Here is a 14,480-nt window from a genome sequence, read left to right on the forward strand (position 1 = left end):
GCTGTAGAGGCACTTCACCCTACAGACTCCCCGGGGGTCCCAGGACATGTAAACATGCTTTGCTCCACTTTTCCCTAAATGCTTTTCCCTATAAAAGTGGGTTCATCACAATCTCTCTCTGCCACCGCCACCACAGCAACACACTTGCTCTCACACACACACACAAAAAAGGTTTATAAATCTTTTTTTTTAATTTTTTTCTTTTTTTTTTTTTCTTTTTCTAAAAAGGACTCATCCAAAAATCTGGATAATAAATTATTTGCGTTTCCTAAGAAACTTTTTTTTTTCCTTTTTTCTTTCTTTGCCTCATTTGCCTGAAGCTTTTGATAGGAGCCACTCGCCTGGACTGTACTCATCTCTTCCACCTGGAAATGCTATTAAAGAAGGAGGAGAAATGGAGGGAAACCCAGAAGAAGGAGAAGAAAAGCCCCCATCCCGACTCGAGAAGCCCTGAAAATTCCTCCCCACGCCATGAGCACTGCTGGCTGCCACCCCAAAAGGAGAAGAAGGAGGAGGGGGAAGAGGAACACCGTGTAACACTTCAGTTGCTTGTAAACTCTGAGGATGGGTCTCTAAGGCTGAGAGTGAGCAGAAGCCACGGCCTCATCTCTTCCTCACTTGGCTGCTGCCTGGGGATGGACAAGTCTCCCCGTGACACCAGGGAAGGGTCCCTCCTTTTCACCCTCCTGCGCCTGCCGGCAGCAGGAAGCATCATCAGCAGTCCCCCTCTGTGGCCATGACCACCAGCATCTCACTCTTGCCCATCTCTTCTAAGGCACTGGCCAAGGTGTTGAGATCACCGTCCTCTTGATGCTCTGCTTCCCATAAGTCCAGGAGCACCCCGGTGGGGCTGGCTTTGGTGGCAAAGTAGTTCAGATACCTGCAGAGGGAAAGCAGAGAGGAGGTCCAGGTTGGTGAGGTGCCCTTCAGGGATGGAGGGACGGAGGATGCTGGAGCAGCAAACAATAGGAACCTTGATGGAAAGGCCTTAACACAAATGCCAAAATCCTTGAGACACAGCCTTCAATGTTTGATATAGGCATTGATGCAAAAGCAAAGCAAGCTTTTTATGGCTGAAATTACCCTCCCTTCCTTTGGACCTTGGAAGTGAACCCAGGCAGGAACAGCCCAACCATGGTTCCAAATAAAGAAGGACCAGTTCAAAGTGGCAAGAGACCCAGGACTGTGGCACAGATGGATCTAACTACACCTAGCTATATCCATAGTTCATTGGTGGGCATGTAACCTAACTGTATGCCTGCAGCATGGAAGAAGAGGAGTAAAACTTCCCTGCCCAGGGACAGGAGGGGAAACCAAAGCACAGGGAGACCCACCGATCCATGGAAAGCTTCTGGGCAAGAAGTCTCCAGTCGTTTCCCCTGGAATTGGGAGCATCCAGGCTGTTGCAGATTTTCTGCCGGATGGAGAGGGGGATTTTGAAGGCGTAGGGTCCCAGCTGGGTGGTGCTGGTGGTGGCAGCACTGCTGTGGTGGGAGCGAAGGGTGTCAAAGGAGCTGGCGTGCTGCAAGAAGAAGGACAGGGAGAGAGACACTGAAGCACAAAGTGGCTACCAAGCATGTCCCCTCACTGTCCCAGTCAGCTCCCCACTGCTCACCTCTCCCAGTGTGATGTGGAGCTGGAAGATCTGCCCTTCTCCTTCAACCTGCCGGACGCAGATTTTGCAGGTGAGCTCCGTGGAGGCCTGGCTGTACCTCTCCAGCGTGAAGGTGCAGTGCAGGGCTCGCTGGCTGCCACTCCAGATGTGATAGAAGGGGATTTCCTGCAGGCCACCAAAACATGGGCTAAGTGAAGGATTCAGCAGCTCCACTGGGAGATCCCACCTCGTTCAGCCAACCCATGGATGTGAATGGGAAAGAAGGACCCCACAGATAGCATCCCACCAGGAAAGACCATTTGAAAACATCCCTTTGGGAAACAACTCTGGAGACAAGACCAGAGCACTCAGCACCCTGCTGCTTGTCTGAAGATAGTGTCCCTGGTCTCAGACCCTAAGTGTCCCCAGCTCAGACACTAACCTGGTACTTGGCCAGCAGCTTGCTCCTCCACAGTGCATGGGGGATGTCGTGGATGGAGAGACGTAGGTTGTGGTAGCTGTCCTTGAAGGGCAGGGGCTTGGGCTCCTCCAGCAGGTACCCACCCAGCGTCCGCTCCAGCTCCAGCACCTCCTGCAGGCAGTGGGACAGGCAGCATGAGACCTAGGAGGTAAGCAGGGGCTCCTCCTCTCCCCACTCCACACCCAGGCAAGAGAAGCCAGCCCATGGGGATCCTTCCCCAGGAGAGCAGCCTTTGCCACCCTGACAGCTGCTCATCTCATTTAGCCCAACAATCCATGACCAACAGCCCAACCTACAACTTGAATTTTAGAACACATGAGCACCTGTATAGGGCTCTGCACTTCTCAGAGGATGCAAAGCTCCAAAAGAAAAACCAGGTACACTTTTCAAGACTGCCACCCAGTCTGGTTTTAACACCGTAATTACACCAGCAATTTTTAGGAGCAAACTGGAATTTGGGAGCTGGAGTGCTGGCTACATCTCTGCCTAGAGGCACCACAGCAATCCAGAACCTCAGGACAAGTCATAGAGAACTAAATAGCCACCACACTGCTGGTCCAGGCAAGAAAAAGCATCCAAACTCAACCTTTCTGTGCTGTACTCAATGCTATCAATGCCTCAAACCCTCCCAAGGAGGGAAGAGATATGTTTCCACTCAGGACTAACAGGACCTATGGAAAACCCGAGGCAATTTTCCGCAGAGGGGGAGAGAAAACCCATCCAGCAATAGCAAAACCTCTGGACTAATTAATGTCTGCAGAAAGGGGAGCCAGTATGGGAATTACAAAACACCCTCCTCATTTCCTTCTCAGAGGGTGAGGAAGGGCAGGGAAAGCAGTAAACATGCTTATTAGTTTACTGCTCTGGTCACTTTGCAGGCAGTTGCATCAGGTTGTCTGCTCCTCCCCAAGGGGCCAGGCCACCCCAGGAGGCACCAGCCAGCATCTCACTGCTAGCATAAACAGCTTCCCTTCTCAGCAGGGGGACCAGAACCACATGATCTTCAAAGTTCCTTCCAACCCAAACCACTCTAAAAACCAGGGGCAGCCAACACTGGTCACCTTACCTTCAGAGCATCTGGCGTGTCCTCCAAGCAGTAGACCTTGAGACTGTACTCTAAGGAGGTGCAGACAGTGGGGGCAAAGATGGCCAGCTGGAGCCTCTTGATGGCTGACCTGGAGTAGGACTCGCCCACAAAGACGTAGGAGCCAAGCTGGTCCAGCAAAATGTGGCAGGACTTGGCTTCCAGTTGGCAGTAGCAGGGAGTGTTGAGGGTCTCCTCATCTAGGGTCACAACTTCCTACAGGGAATCAAGGCTGAGGGTCAGCTTGTCTTCCAGGCAGGATTTGCTAGGACCTGTGTCCCACAATGCCAGTGGTCTTCTCTGGCTGCAGGGGCTTGATTTCCACCTTACCTCCCAGTTTCCCTGGTGGGACTGTGTTTTCAGCTGGTAAATCCAATCTGAGGAGCTGACATCAGCACAGTGGGGAATGGTCAGGACAACGGGACGGCACAGGAGCAAACCAGTAGGTCCACAGGTCACCACTGGGCTCAGCACTGTCTGTGTGCCTTCAGAGGGCAGGCTGGGGAGGAGAGAGGAAACATGGGTTAGAAAGAAAGCCTCATAGCAGCCAACAAAGATCAGATGTATGGCTGGTGTGATGTGACTTACAGGGCACTCTCTGCCTTGTTGAGGATCAGGTACATCTCATAGAACTTCCCCTGGGGGATGGCTCCATGGGGCACCAGCAGGCTCACCCCTAGCAGGGCAAACACAGGTGTTAGTCACAAAATGAGGGAGAAACCAGCAGGGAGAAACCACCCTTCCACCCCAGCTGGCAAACATAAGGACAGCAGTGAACTAGAGCAGTCCATAGTGCCCAAGAAGAAACATCTCCAGATATTCTTCAGCTGCACTGCTTGCAGGCAAGAGCCAGGCCTCTGCTTTAGACAGGGTGGATCTGCTTGGCAAGGCCCTGGATTGATGGCAGGTCCAGCCAGGGGAAGTCCCAGGAGGCTATGATCTCTAACTTCTGAAGCCTGACTTGGGAATGACCTGCTGCCTTCCTCCCCTGAGCCAGATTTGGGATAGCTAAAGGCTGCTCACAGGAGGCAAGTCTGCTGGGGCAAGAGCAATCCTTGATCATTCAGCAGCCAAACATGCCTTTCTCCCCAGCCTAGGGCTTACCAGTGCCTGGGATGGTCAGTCTTCCTCCCAGGTTACCAAAGGTGCCGCTGGCACTGTTGCCATGCTCTCGGGGCAAGCTGAGAAGATGCTGGGAGCCCAGTGTTTTGTTCCTCACGTTGGCAAAGTGTCCATCCCTGGTGTTGTCCCCTGGGTAGGTGCCAGTGGTGGGGACACCCCCAAGCAGGTCAGTCCCATCATGGAGCCCAGGTGAAGAGGAGACAGTGGAGGAGTTGTACACTTTGATCTTTAGGTTGGGGAGGGGGTCAAGCAGGGGAGAGTTGGTCATGGGGATCTTGTCGGAGGAGTCCTGCAGGGCGTACATGGGGCCACGGTACACCCCTGTGCTGGCTGTCAGGTCCGGCTGCATTGAGGGGTGCAGCAGCTGAGGGTTGTCTGCGGGAGGAGAAAGCATGGATGGGATGGAGATGGCAAACACAGGGATGTAAAAACCCTGTTTGACTAGAAGAGGTGCCTGTGGAAAGCTCTTCTCTCTACCTGAATGTGAGCTCACAAGGAGGACCACCATGGGCTGTGGGTCTTACCATGACGGGAGGTCTTGAAGTTGACAGGGTGGAAGCCCCCAGTCAGAGCAGCTGAAGAGTCTGTGATGTCTGTGTCAAAATCTCGGCATCTCCTCCGGTACACAACAACCCCCACGGCCATGAGGATCACGATGAAGACAAAAATGGCCACTACCAGCCCGGCATACAGGGCCACATCACCTGTGGCCTCCAGCACTGGGAGAGATTAAAGAAATGGAGGTGAAAAAAGGGGCACCAGAAAAACACATCAAGACCCACCAGTACTCCCCAACCCCACCACTGATGTGGGACACAGGCATGAAGGAGATGATGTGTACTGTGCCTGCTGCAAAAGCTGTGGCAAGAGGATGGAGGATGTTTTCTAAGAGCAAGAAATTCTATACTATAAAGATGATAAGACACTGGCCCAGACTGCATGGTTTCCTCATGCCTTGATGTGTTGGCTTCATGGGGCTTGGAGAAACCTGGTCTAGTGGTCCTTGCTCATGGCAGAGGGGTTGGAACTAGATGATCTTTAAGGTACTTTTCAACCCAAACCCATTCTATGATTCTATGATGCTAGGAACTGAGATGGAGGTGAACCCCTCATACTTCTGGAGAACACCTTGCCACTGCTCATGGAAACTCTACTTGGGCACCAAGGAGCCCAGAAACATTAAGTGTGTGCAGCTCAGATTCATGAAGGATCTGTCAGCCCTCACATGCTAACAGAGACAACCCTGAAGAGCAAACCTAACACCTACCCATGTGTCTCATCTATATGTACCAGAGCTCTGCATTCATCAGGACAGACTGTCACTGTATTTATACACACTCCTCAGTTTCCCCATTAAACCCTTCCTCTGCCACAAGGCTTTGGACCCTTTAACACCTGGGGTATCTTGGCTATGTCTGCCCCAAAAACAGAGGACGAAGAAGGAAGATAGAGCACGGTGAAGCCTCCAGTACCAGGACCTGAGTATGCTCAGCCCATCCCTGTCTTTCCTCCCCCTCCAGGCATCTCTAGCCCTGCTACAGATGTGACAGAAGAAAACCAAAGCAATATCTAGAAATCAAACAAAATGGCCATGAAATGAACACTTACGGTGGCTTTTGGGTTCGCTTAGAACTCTTTTATCTGTTAGGGGAAAAAAAAGTTAGAAAACAAAAGGTGAAGATGGTGATGGGGATGAGATGAAGCAGACGGGATGTGAGGAGCTGCAGCATGGTGGGGAGGTACAGGATAGCAGCATCATTCCCTGGGGCACATAGAAAGCCAGGCAGAAGCCTGGTGAGGAGGATGCCTCCATGCACAGCAGGCCCCCTGGGCGCATACCCCTACCTAATAGGACTTTAAAGCATTTCTGGCTGAGGCAGTGCTAAAGGGGACAGCAGTGTCACACGGCAGCAGGTGGCAGCATTGGCTGCTCAGATGCTGGTGTGCCCACTCACCGTCCAGCAGCACAATTACAATTATTACCATTAGTACAATTATTATCGGGTTTTTTTCTTACCTGCTGCTTTCAGGGTAAGGCTGAGACACATCCCACCCCCGGCTTAAATCCCTCACCACAACCAGCAGAGCCCCCAGACCTAGTGCTGCTTCAGAAGGCTCCATTGAGCATTTACATCCCACCAAATATCACCAAATTTCACCCCTACACAGAGTTCTTTCCAAAGCTAGTTCTCACATGGTGAAAAGGGTGAGTCTGATTAAAAAACCTTTTGTTTAAGACACAAATTAAAAACCAGGCACCAGCAGGGCTGCTGCCTGCCCCAGCGACCTGGAGGCACAGCCAACAACGGTGTGGCCAACAGCTGGAGTACCATGGTCAAGAGCATCACCACCAGCACGGGTCCCTGTCTGTGTACTCACTGTGGAGGCAGAGCCCATCGGTGCAGTTTTTGGAGTCAAGCAGCAGCCCGCTGCAGTCCTTGCCACCGTTGCGGGGGGCGGGGGCCGCACACTCTCGGCTGCGCCAGTGGGTGCACTCGGTGCTGCACGCTGACCACTTGCTCCACTCTGTCCACGCGCCGTCCACTGTGGGCCATCAAACATAGATGCATTGGTACAACCCTCAGCATGACTCCTTCCCCAGGGCAGGATGTCTCTGGCACCAGAAAGGTGGCCAGGCCCATCTTAGGGCTTCCAGAGACCTTCAGTGAGCATCATTCCAGTAAATCCAGCCCTGGTGTGTCTCTGCAGACATCTCTGCACCCTTCAGGTCTTGGCAGACTGAAAGATGCTGGTGTCCTGAGCCCCTGTCTCCTTGGGGAGCACCAGGAGCACAGCTGGACTGTGCAACCTGGGGGACAGCCAGCACAGAAAAAGTTTCTGAGTCCTCCTTACCTGGGCAGAGGGTGGTGCAGGTGATTTTCTGGAAAGGCTGCCCGTCACAGAAGGAGCCACCATTCAGCGGTGCGGGGTTGGTGCACGTCCGGGTGCGCTTCTGCCAGCCCCGACCACAGCGATTGTTGCAAGGAGACCATTCAGACCAGGTGGACCAGCCACCATTCACTGCAAGAGGAGATACGCAGTGTTAACATCTCAACACAGCCCATTTCAGCAAGGACTGGAGCTAAGCCTAAGTTTCACCAGGTCCTTGCATCTTCTGTGGCAACCTGGAACAGCTTTCCCTCATGAGTAGCAAATCAAGACACACTCTCTCCTGTCACACATCCCATGCACAAGATACTCAAGTCTGTTTTGGTCCTTCTTTCACTTTGTCAATATTTTTGCATCTGGCTACTGCAGATCTTTGGCTTCCTAGAAAAGTTCAGCTAAATGCAGCTCTTCAGTTGCTGCAAGAGTCAAAGCTGGACCAACCTCTGCCCACCGCTGTACTCAATGGAGAAGGCTTGCAAATACCTACACCTACTAACCTCCCCTAATAACCCACAGAGGTATCTGCTCTGCAGACTTCAGCTGTTACCTAATATAATGCCATGCCTTGATGGGGTTCTTTCCTACCACTCCCAGAAGGTGCCCATATGTCCCCTTGGGGACACGTCTGGCAGCAAAGGCCCCCTCCCCAAGAGCAAAGGTTGGTACCATAGACAATGACAGCAGCCGTGGTGCTCCGGCGCTTGGCCACGATGTTCTTGGCCATGCAGGTGTAATTAGCAGTGTCCAAGAGCCGGGCTTGCTTGATGATGAGGTTGTGATCGATGGTGATCAAGAAGTTGGTGTCCTGGGTGGGATCAATGACATCCTCATTCCTAAGCCACTCCACCTGGCAAGACAAAGGGAGGGATGGGGTAAGGATAGTGATTAAGCTGAAAAAGAACTGAACACATACCGGAAAAGCACATAATGGACTTTGGTGGAAGTGTCCATCCTCACCACAAAGACCTCCAAGGGATTAGGACACAACTGCTTGTCTAGGCTGTTTGGCAGAGGAGTGAGTTGATACTGGCACTGAGCATGGCTCTGAGCACCAGCAAGGACAAACACCAGGTTGGAGGGGCTGAATTCACTATCCCTGATGGAGAGCAAACCATCTCCAAACAGCCAAAGCCTTCCCCAAAGCTCTCCCCATCTTCATCACCAAAACCACTGATGTTCTCAGCAACACAGCCACTGACATGCCAACCTTGCGTCCAACTGTATTCCTTTCTTTTTGAAAGCTAGATCAAAGCAGGCCTGACCAGGGAATGTTAGTGCTGTTTTGGCCAAGGATGGGACACCATAGCTACCACCAATGCACAACTCTTGGGGAGTCCTGGAGCTGTGGACAGGGAAAGCACTAGTACCATGCTAGGAAAACCCATCAGTATTGACTTTACAAGCTCTTGGCTCTCACTTGTGACTACTCCCTTTCAGACAAGCCATCAGATGCCTCCTCATTAGATCTTCCCTTTGATAGGTTAAGGACACATCAGGAAGCCTGGAAGAGGTGGGTTGAGCAGGTGCTGGAGGCTACACGTTACTTGGTGTCAGAATATCAGATCCACTGCCCAAGATAAACAATTCTGATGAATAATAAAAGCTGATGTTCTCAGCATGAGGCCATCCATCACAGCTGCAAGCCATCTGCAAGGGCATGCCTTGTCTCCCCCCAGGATGGGAGAGGACACCCCACTGGGAAATTCTTTGGGGTGCTGAGCTGCTCACCTCAGCCTGTGGCACCCCTTCGGGTGGGCGGCACTGCAGCAGGACCTCGTGCTCCAGTGGGACCTCCTTGCCCAGCGGCTCTTGGTCAAAGTTCTTCCGTAGGTCTGGGAGGAAAAGGAAAACCCTGAAGGTTACCAGCCCACTGCAGAAACAGGGAGACCTGCTAAACCTTGGGGGATGAAGGAGAGCACTGCCTTGGCACCAGTAAGGAAATCCCTCCAGCATAGGACAGCCAGAGCAAAACACATCCTGGGAGGAAGCAACATCTTTTCCAGGGATGGACTGGGGACAGCGTGTGTTGGTTGAGGACAATGCCCTTCCTCCATCATGTGCTTCCAAGCTTATCTCCCCTTCCATTCTTCTCCTTTTGGGGTTAAACCTCGTCTGAACCATTGTTCCTCTAACCTTCCCCCTTTCTTTCCCCTACCTGGACTCTGCACCAGGGGCCTTCTTTGTGGAAAGGGGGAGGAAAAAAGATTTGCACAACAGCTTCCCTGCCATGGCGGTGCCAAAGCAAATGCCCAAATTTACAGGCAACAGGGGCTTGTTGCTTGGCTCAGCCCAGATGATCCTGACTAAATGATGACTCCAGACTTGCAGGAAACTCAGCCATCATTCTCCAGTGCCAAAAGGGGGAATGGCTGCTGCTGAAAAGCAAGGAGCCGGCCAGTGCTTTGGGGAAGAAGAGGGAAGAAGCCCAGCAGAGCCCCCAGAGATCTTGGATACATGACAGGGTCCAGCTCCAGAGCCTTGGAAGGAGCAGGAACATCACTAGATGGTGCTGCAAACCTCTGCTTCAGCACCCAGCCTGCTTTGGCATCTCTGAGAAGCACCAAACGCTTGGCTGGGACCATTTTTTTTTCCTGTTCAGACTAAACCCTTCAGCACTGTAGCTGATTCACCAGCCACCTCCGTTTTGGATAACGTACCGGATTATTAGCCCTCTAATAGCAAAATCTGTTTACAACAAGGGAAGCCTGGCTCTTCTCCTCTAGCTTTGCCATCTCATTTACTAAGAGAGCAAATTCAGCTGGGTAACAGCCTGATTAACTCGCCCTTAATCAGGCTGACGCCCACAAACAGCAGCTTAGAGAAGTGACATATGACAGTGGGGGCTCCACAGGGACACGGAGCCGCTGATTCAGGCAAAGCGTGCAAGGTGCTCACCATTGGGTTATTAAGAGTAATAAAGCAGAGGGAAGAGCTGAGCAGGCTGATGGGCAATGCAGCATTAACCCTCCCAGTGCCACGGCCACTCGCCCAGGCAGGTTGGGATGATGCCTGCTCAGAAGCAAGTTTTGAGATGGGATGGGGAGCTAAGACAAGGGGGCCAGCCAGGGAGGACAGGTTATCTCCAACTGATCAAAAAGCACTGCTTTCAATTTTTTGAGACAGCCAATCCCACACAGCTGCACCCACTGTGCCTTGAGGGTCCCAGGAAGCCGGGAATGAACAGCCTGGCCACTATTTCAGCTGGCGTTGGTGCCACCAGTAGCACATACCCGACACAACATCACTGCTCCTTCAGCCTGGGACCCAGGATCACATCTCAGGCTTTAAAAGCCATTCCTAAATCTGTCCATTGTACCTTCTGGAGCCTCCAAAGTGGAAAAGAAGGTGGGAGAAAGATTCATTTACATTAAATTAGTAGCCTGTAAGCCAGGGCAGTGCTGGGAGGTGGGTGCAGTTCTGGCAGGGGGTCAGGAGCATGGTGGGAAGGGTCAGATCTAAGCAAGCACTGAGCCCAGCAGGCACTTACATGCTATGCGGACGTATGCCCGGCGGCTCTTCGTGGTGCCGGCGGAGCTCCAGGCCACACACTGGCACCAGTAATCTTCTAAGCCGAAGAGCTCCTCTACCTGCTGCCGGGAGACCTCGATCTGCACCTCCCGCACCAGCATCCCTGGAAGGGGAGAGAGGGAAGGCATCAGCTTGGTAAGAGGGAAACTGAGGCAGCACCCAAGAGGAGGGCTGCTGGATGCACCAAGCCAGAGGATGGAGGCAGCAGGTGGGAGGCAAGACAGAGGGCATCCAAGCTTGGCAAACCTCTGCAGATCTCAGAGACTGTTTCTCCCTGAGAGGCTGACCTGGAGCTGAAACCAGGGAATCATCTCGTGGAGGAATTTTGTCTTTTTTCTTTTTTTCCCCCTGATCTGTCTGGGCAGGACCAGGACCTATTGACCATTTCAAGAGGCATCACCCTCCTTCACCAGCTCTCTTCCCTGACACATCCCTGTCCCTGTCCAGACCCCTTCCCACTTGCTGAGCTTGAAGAATGCCTCCGAGACTTTGCTGGGGGAGAAGCTATATGCCAGCTGCCATTTGAATACAAATACAACACAACAAATAAAAGTTCTTACAGAAATCATCAAAAAGATTATGGTATTTCAAGCACCAACACCCCCATGAAGTCTGCCAGGGCACTCTGGCCATGACAAAGGTGAAACTGCCACATGCAGGACATGATCCCCTGGACCACAGGATGCTGAGGCTCAGCCTGAAGCATCAACCCCTCATAGCACAGTCATTGCCAAGGGCAGGAGGGCTTACTTTTCCTTATTTTAAGCAATACCTGCCTTTTTTTTTTTTTCCCAGCTTCTATTTATAAAGGGGTCTCAAGTTCAGGGAAACAGTGAGCTATGCGCTCTCCAGCTGTAATTCTGTTAGCTCACTCCCAGTGCTGTGAGGAGCAATTACCATCTCCCTGCCACCTTCCTGAGGAATTGCTGACAAATGTACACTAAGGAAAGACAATTTATTTTGCCACTATTATGGGGGAAAGAATAATAATAATAAAAAAAGGACATTTGGGCCAAGCACTTCTGGAAACATTAGGGCTCAAAACCATCCTATCTCCCTGGAAAGTCTCAGTGGGGTGAGCTGAGCAGCCCTGGAAGGGTGAGGAGCACCCTGCTGTCTCTGTAAGCCCTGAAAGTAAAGCCTCCCTGACACTACAGGATGCTGAGCTTACAGCTCACAGACAGAAGTGATGACAGAAAGGACTTACAGGCATCCAAACACAGCTGCTCTTACCCACCATCCCTTCTCATCTGGATGAATGATCCTCTCTGACTTGGCCTATTTTTGCTTTCTTCTGCATGAAATGGTTTGGATCAGACACAGTCAGAACATTACCGAGCCTGGCTGATTCAAGACACCGTCATCTTAAAATTTGTTTGGTTTTTTTTTGGTTTTTTTTTAAGGTTACTTTTCCCAAGCTTATAAAGGAAGGTACTTAAAAGCTACCAACACCTAACAGTGCTAACTCATTGCTCAGTGGCCAGCTCTCCCCCATGCCCTTTGCAGCAGCATGCACTGCAAATGCAGATTATTTTAGCACAGCAAACCATTTTGGTCCAAGCTCCCTTTCTCTTGGGCAGGTATGCCCACACCAGCAGAGTTTTACATGCACAGCATCACCTCCGTACCAACAGCACTGTTAGGTTTGCTTGCTGATAGCAGCAATACTGTCTTTGAAGCTTGGGTGAAGAAGGTGCACATTGTTTCCTCCCCAAATTGCTGGCAAGCATTCTGCACCTGCAGACGGGGATGGCCCAAAGCAAATGAATGTCCCCTAAATCCATGGAAGCTCCTGCTGCACAGGCTTTCTGCTCCCTTTCCTCTATGTTTTCTCCTGCTTGTTTTGCTCAGGAGCTGGGCGAGGCAGGTTATTCAGTGAGGGGTATTCATCCGAGAGATGAAATGAGTGGTGGGGGCAGAAATCACAGAATCATAGAACTGTTCTGTTTGGAAAAGACTTCTAAGATGGAGTCCAACTATTAACCTGACTTTACCCAGTCCACTGCTTAAATGATGTCCCTCAGCACCACATGTACATGGCTTTTGAACACATTCAGGGATGATTCACACTCCACCACTGCCCTGGGTAGCCTTTTCCAGTGTTAAATTATCTTTTCAGTGAAGAAGTTTCTTCTTATCTCCAATCTCAACCTCCCCTGGTGCAACTTGAGGCTGTTTCTTCTTGTCCTATCATTTGTTACTAGAGAGAACAGACTGACCTCCCATCACTACAACCTCCTCTCAGGTGGTTGAAAGGAGTAAAAAGGTCTCCCTTTAGCCTCCTTCTCTCCATGCTCAACACACTCAGTTTGCTCAGCTGCTCCTCAGAAGACTTGTTCTGCAGGCCCTTCACCACAATAAAGTCCTTTCTTCATGTTGCACATGACTAAGCCATGAAACTCCTTGCTGCAGGATGCTGGATTTCTATGAGGAGAAATGAGTCCTAACAGCATTTAGACAAATTAACAGGGAATGAATCCATAAGGAGCTGGACCACGCTGTCAAGATACCATCACTGGAGTTGGGAGTCCCTAATTATAGATTGCAGAAAGCCAACAGGGTAAGAGAGCCATTCCTCAGAGTCCACCACTCCCTCCTTGTCCCAGTTCAGTGCTCTTCCCCCAAGCAGCCACTGCTGACATGAGGACCTTTGGCCCAACCTACTGTGGCCACATGTTATAAATAAATGAATAAACCTTGGGGGAAGGCTGCTCAGTCAGCCATGAACACTGACTTTGCCCCAAAGATGTGAGGGTTTCAAACTCTGGCCTCCACAAGAGCTAGGACATGGAGATACACCCTGAAAGAGAGAATGGGTGTTGTTAGTGCTCCTGGCATCCTCTGGTAAAGCACGGGGACAGCTCTCCATGCATTTTGTAGAATAACAGAATTGTTCTGTTTGGAAAAGACCTTCCAGATCATTCAATCCAGCCACTAACCTAACTCTACAGAGTCTGGTGCTAAACTATGCCCCTAAGCACCACATCTACATGGCTTTCAAACATGGTGACTCCATCTTTCAGGAGGTGAGGGATGCCACACACTCACGGATTCCCAGGGAACAGGTCTTTCGTGGGAAACACAACCATTTTCCTCCCCTCCTGATCAGGCCATAGTTACCAAAATTGGTGGGAGCCAAACTGAAGCATCCCACTTTTGGCAGATCTAATTGATAGCATGTTATACCCAGTCCCAAACTCTCACTCTCATTCCAGGACGTTCCAAAGCAGGGGAGAAGCAGCTTCATGATAGCCAGTCCCACAGAATAAGAGACATCTTATGATGCCCAAGCCACCTCCTGACCCTCATTTCAGGCAGCCAGAAGCTGACATGACCTCTGAGGCAGGGGAGAGCTCATCTGCTGTTAAAAACAATTTCAAATCCCACCTGCCAATGCTCACATTACCCATCTAATCCCTTTTTGACCCTGACTAAGCTGCCAGCCTTTGCCACCCCTCATGGAAAGGACTCCTATGTGTCAATTAGGCCTTTTGTAGGCATTATTTTTTTAATCAGTTTTAAACTGATTAGGCCTTTTAAATCCCAATTAACAACCCAAAAATCTGCAAAAGGGTGAACATGCAAGCAGACAGGCTGACTTCCCCAAGCTTCTCTGGAGTATGGCAACCCATGCCATCATCACACCTTCACCAGTGGTCTGGAAAGGGGCAGCTCCTCTACCAGAATTCAGGGATGACAGGGAGAGACAAGCTGTGCATGAATGAAGAAGGTGGAAAACATACAAAAGCACCCTCATAAGATTGGGAATGACATAAATGAAT

At 51.1% G+C, this 14,480-nt stretch overlaps 1 protein-coding gene across 1 annotated transcript in view; it reads right to left on the reverse strand.

Annotated features, from left to right (window-relative positions):
• Positions 1 to 263: 263 nt before the first annotated feature.
• Positions 264 to 14,480, reverse strand: part of UNC5B (unc-5 netrin receptor B) — a 50,102-nt gene continuing 35,885 nt past the window's right edge. The window contains exons 3-17 of the mRNA XM_030453537.1: positions 10,658 to 10,801; positions 8,899 to 9,002; positions 7,837 to 8,017; positions 7,135 to 7,302; positions 6,661 to 6,825; positions 5,890 to 5,922; positions 4,806 to 5,000; positions 4,264 to 4,656; positions 3,748 to 3,835; positions 3,490 to 3,658; positions 3,142 to 3,375; positions 2,037 to 2,186; positions 1,616 to 1,780; positions 1,335 to 1,522; positions 264 to 880 (exon numbers count right to left, since the gene is read on the reverse strand). Coding sequence (XP_030309397.1) covers positions 715 to 880; positions 1,335 to 1,522; positions 1,616 to 1,780; positions 2,037 to 2,186; positions 3,142 to 3,375; positions 3,490 to 3,658; positions 3,748 to 3,835; positions 4,264 to 4,656; positions 4,806 to 5,000; positions 5,890 to 5,922; positions 6,661 to 6,825; positions 7,135 to 7,302; positions 7,837 to 8,017; positions 8,899 to 9,002; positions 10,658 to 10,801 — 2,543 coding nt within the window. The 3' untranslated portion in view covers positions 264 to 714. The remainder of the gene's footprint in view (positions 881 to 1,334; positions 1,523 to 1,615; positions 1,781 to 2,036; positions 2,187 to 3,141; positions 3,376 to 3,489; positions 3,659 to 3,747; positions 3,836 to 4,263; positions 4,657 to 4,805; positions 5,001 to 5,889; positions 5,923 to 6,660; positions 6,826 to 7,134; positions 7,303 to 7,836; positions 8,018 to 8,898; positions 9,003 to 10,657; positions 10,802 to 14,480) is intronic.

Source organism: Calypte anna, chromosome 6 (genome assembly GCF_003957555.1).
Source record: "Calypte anna isolate BGI_N300 chromosome 6, bCalAnn1_v1.p, whole genome shotgun sequence".
NCBI classification, from domain to species: domain Eukaryota; kingdom Metazoa; phylum Chordata; class Aves; order Apodiformes; family Trochilidae; genus Calypte; species Calypte anna.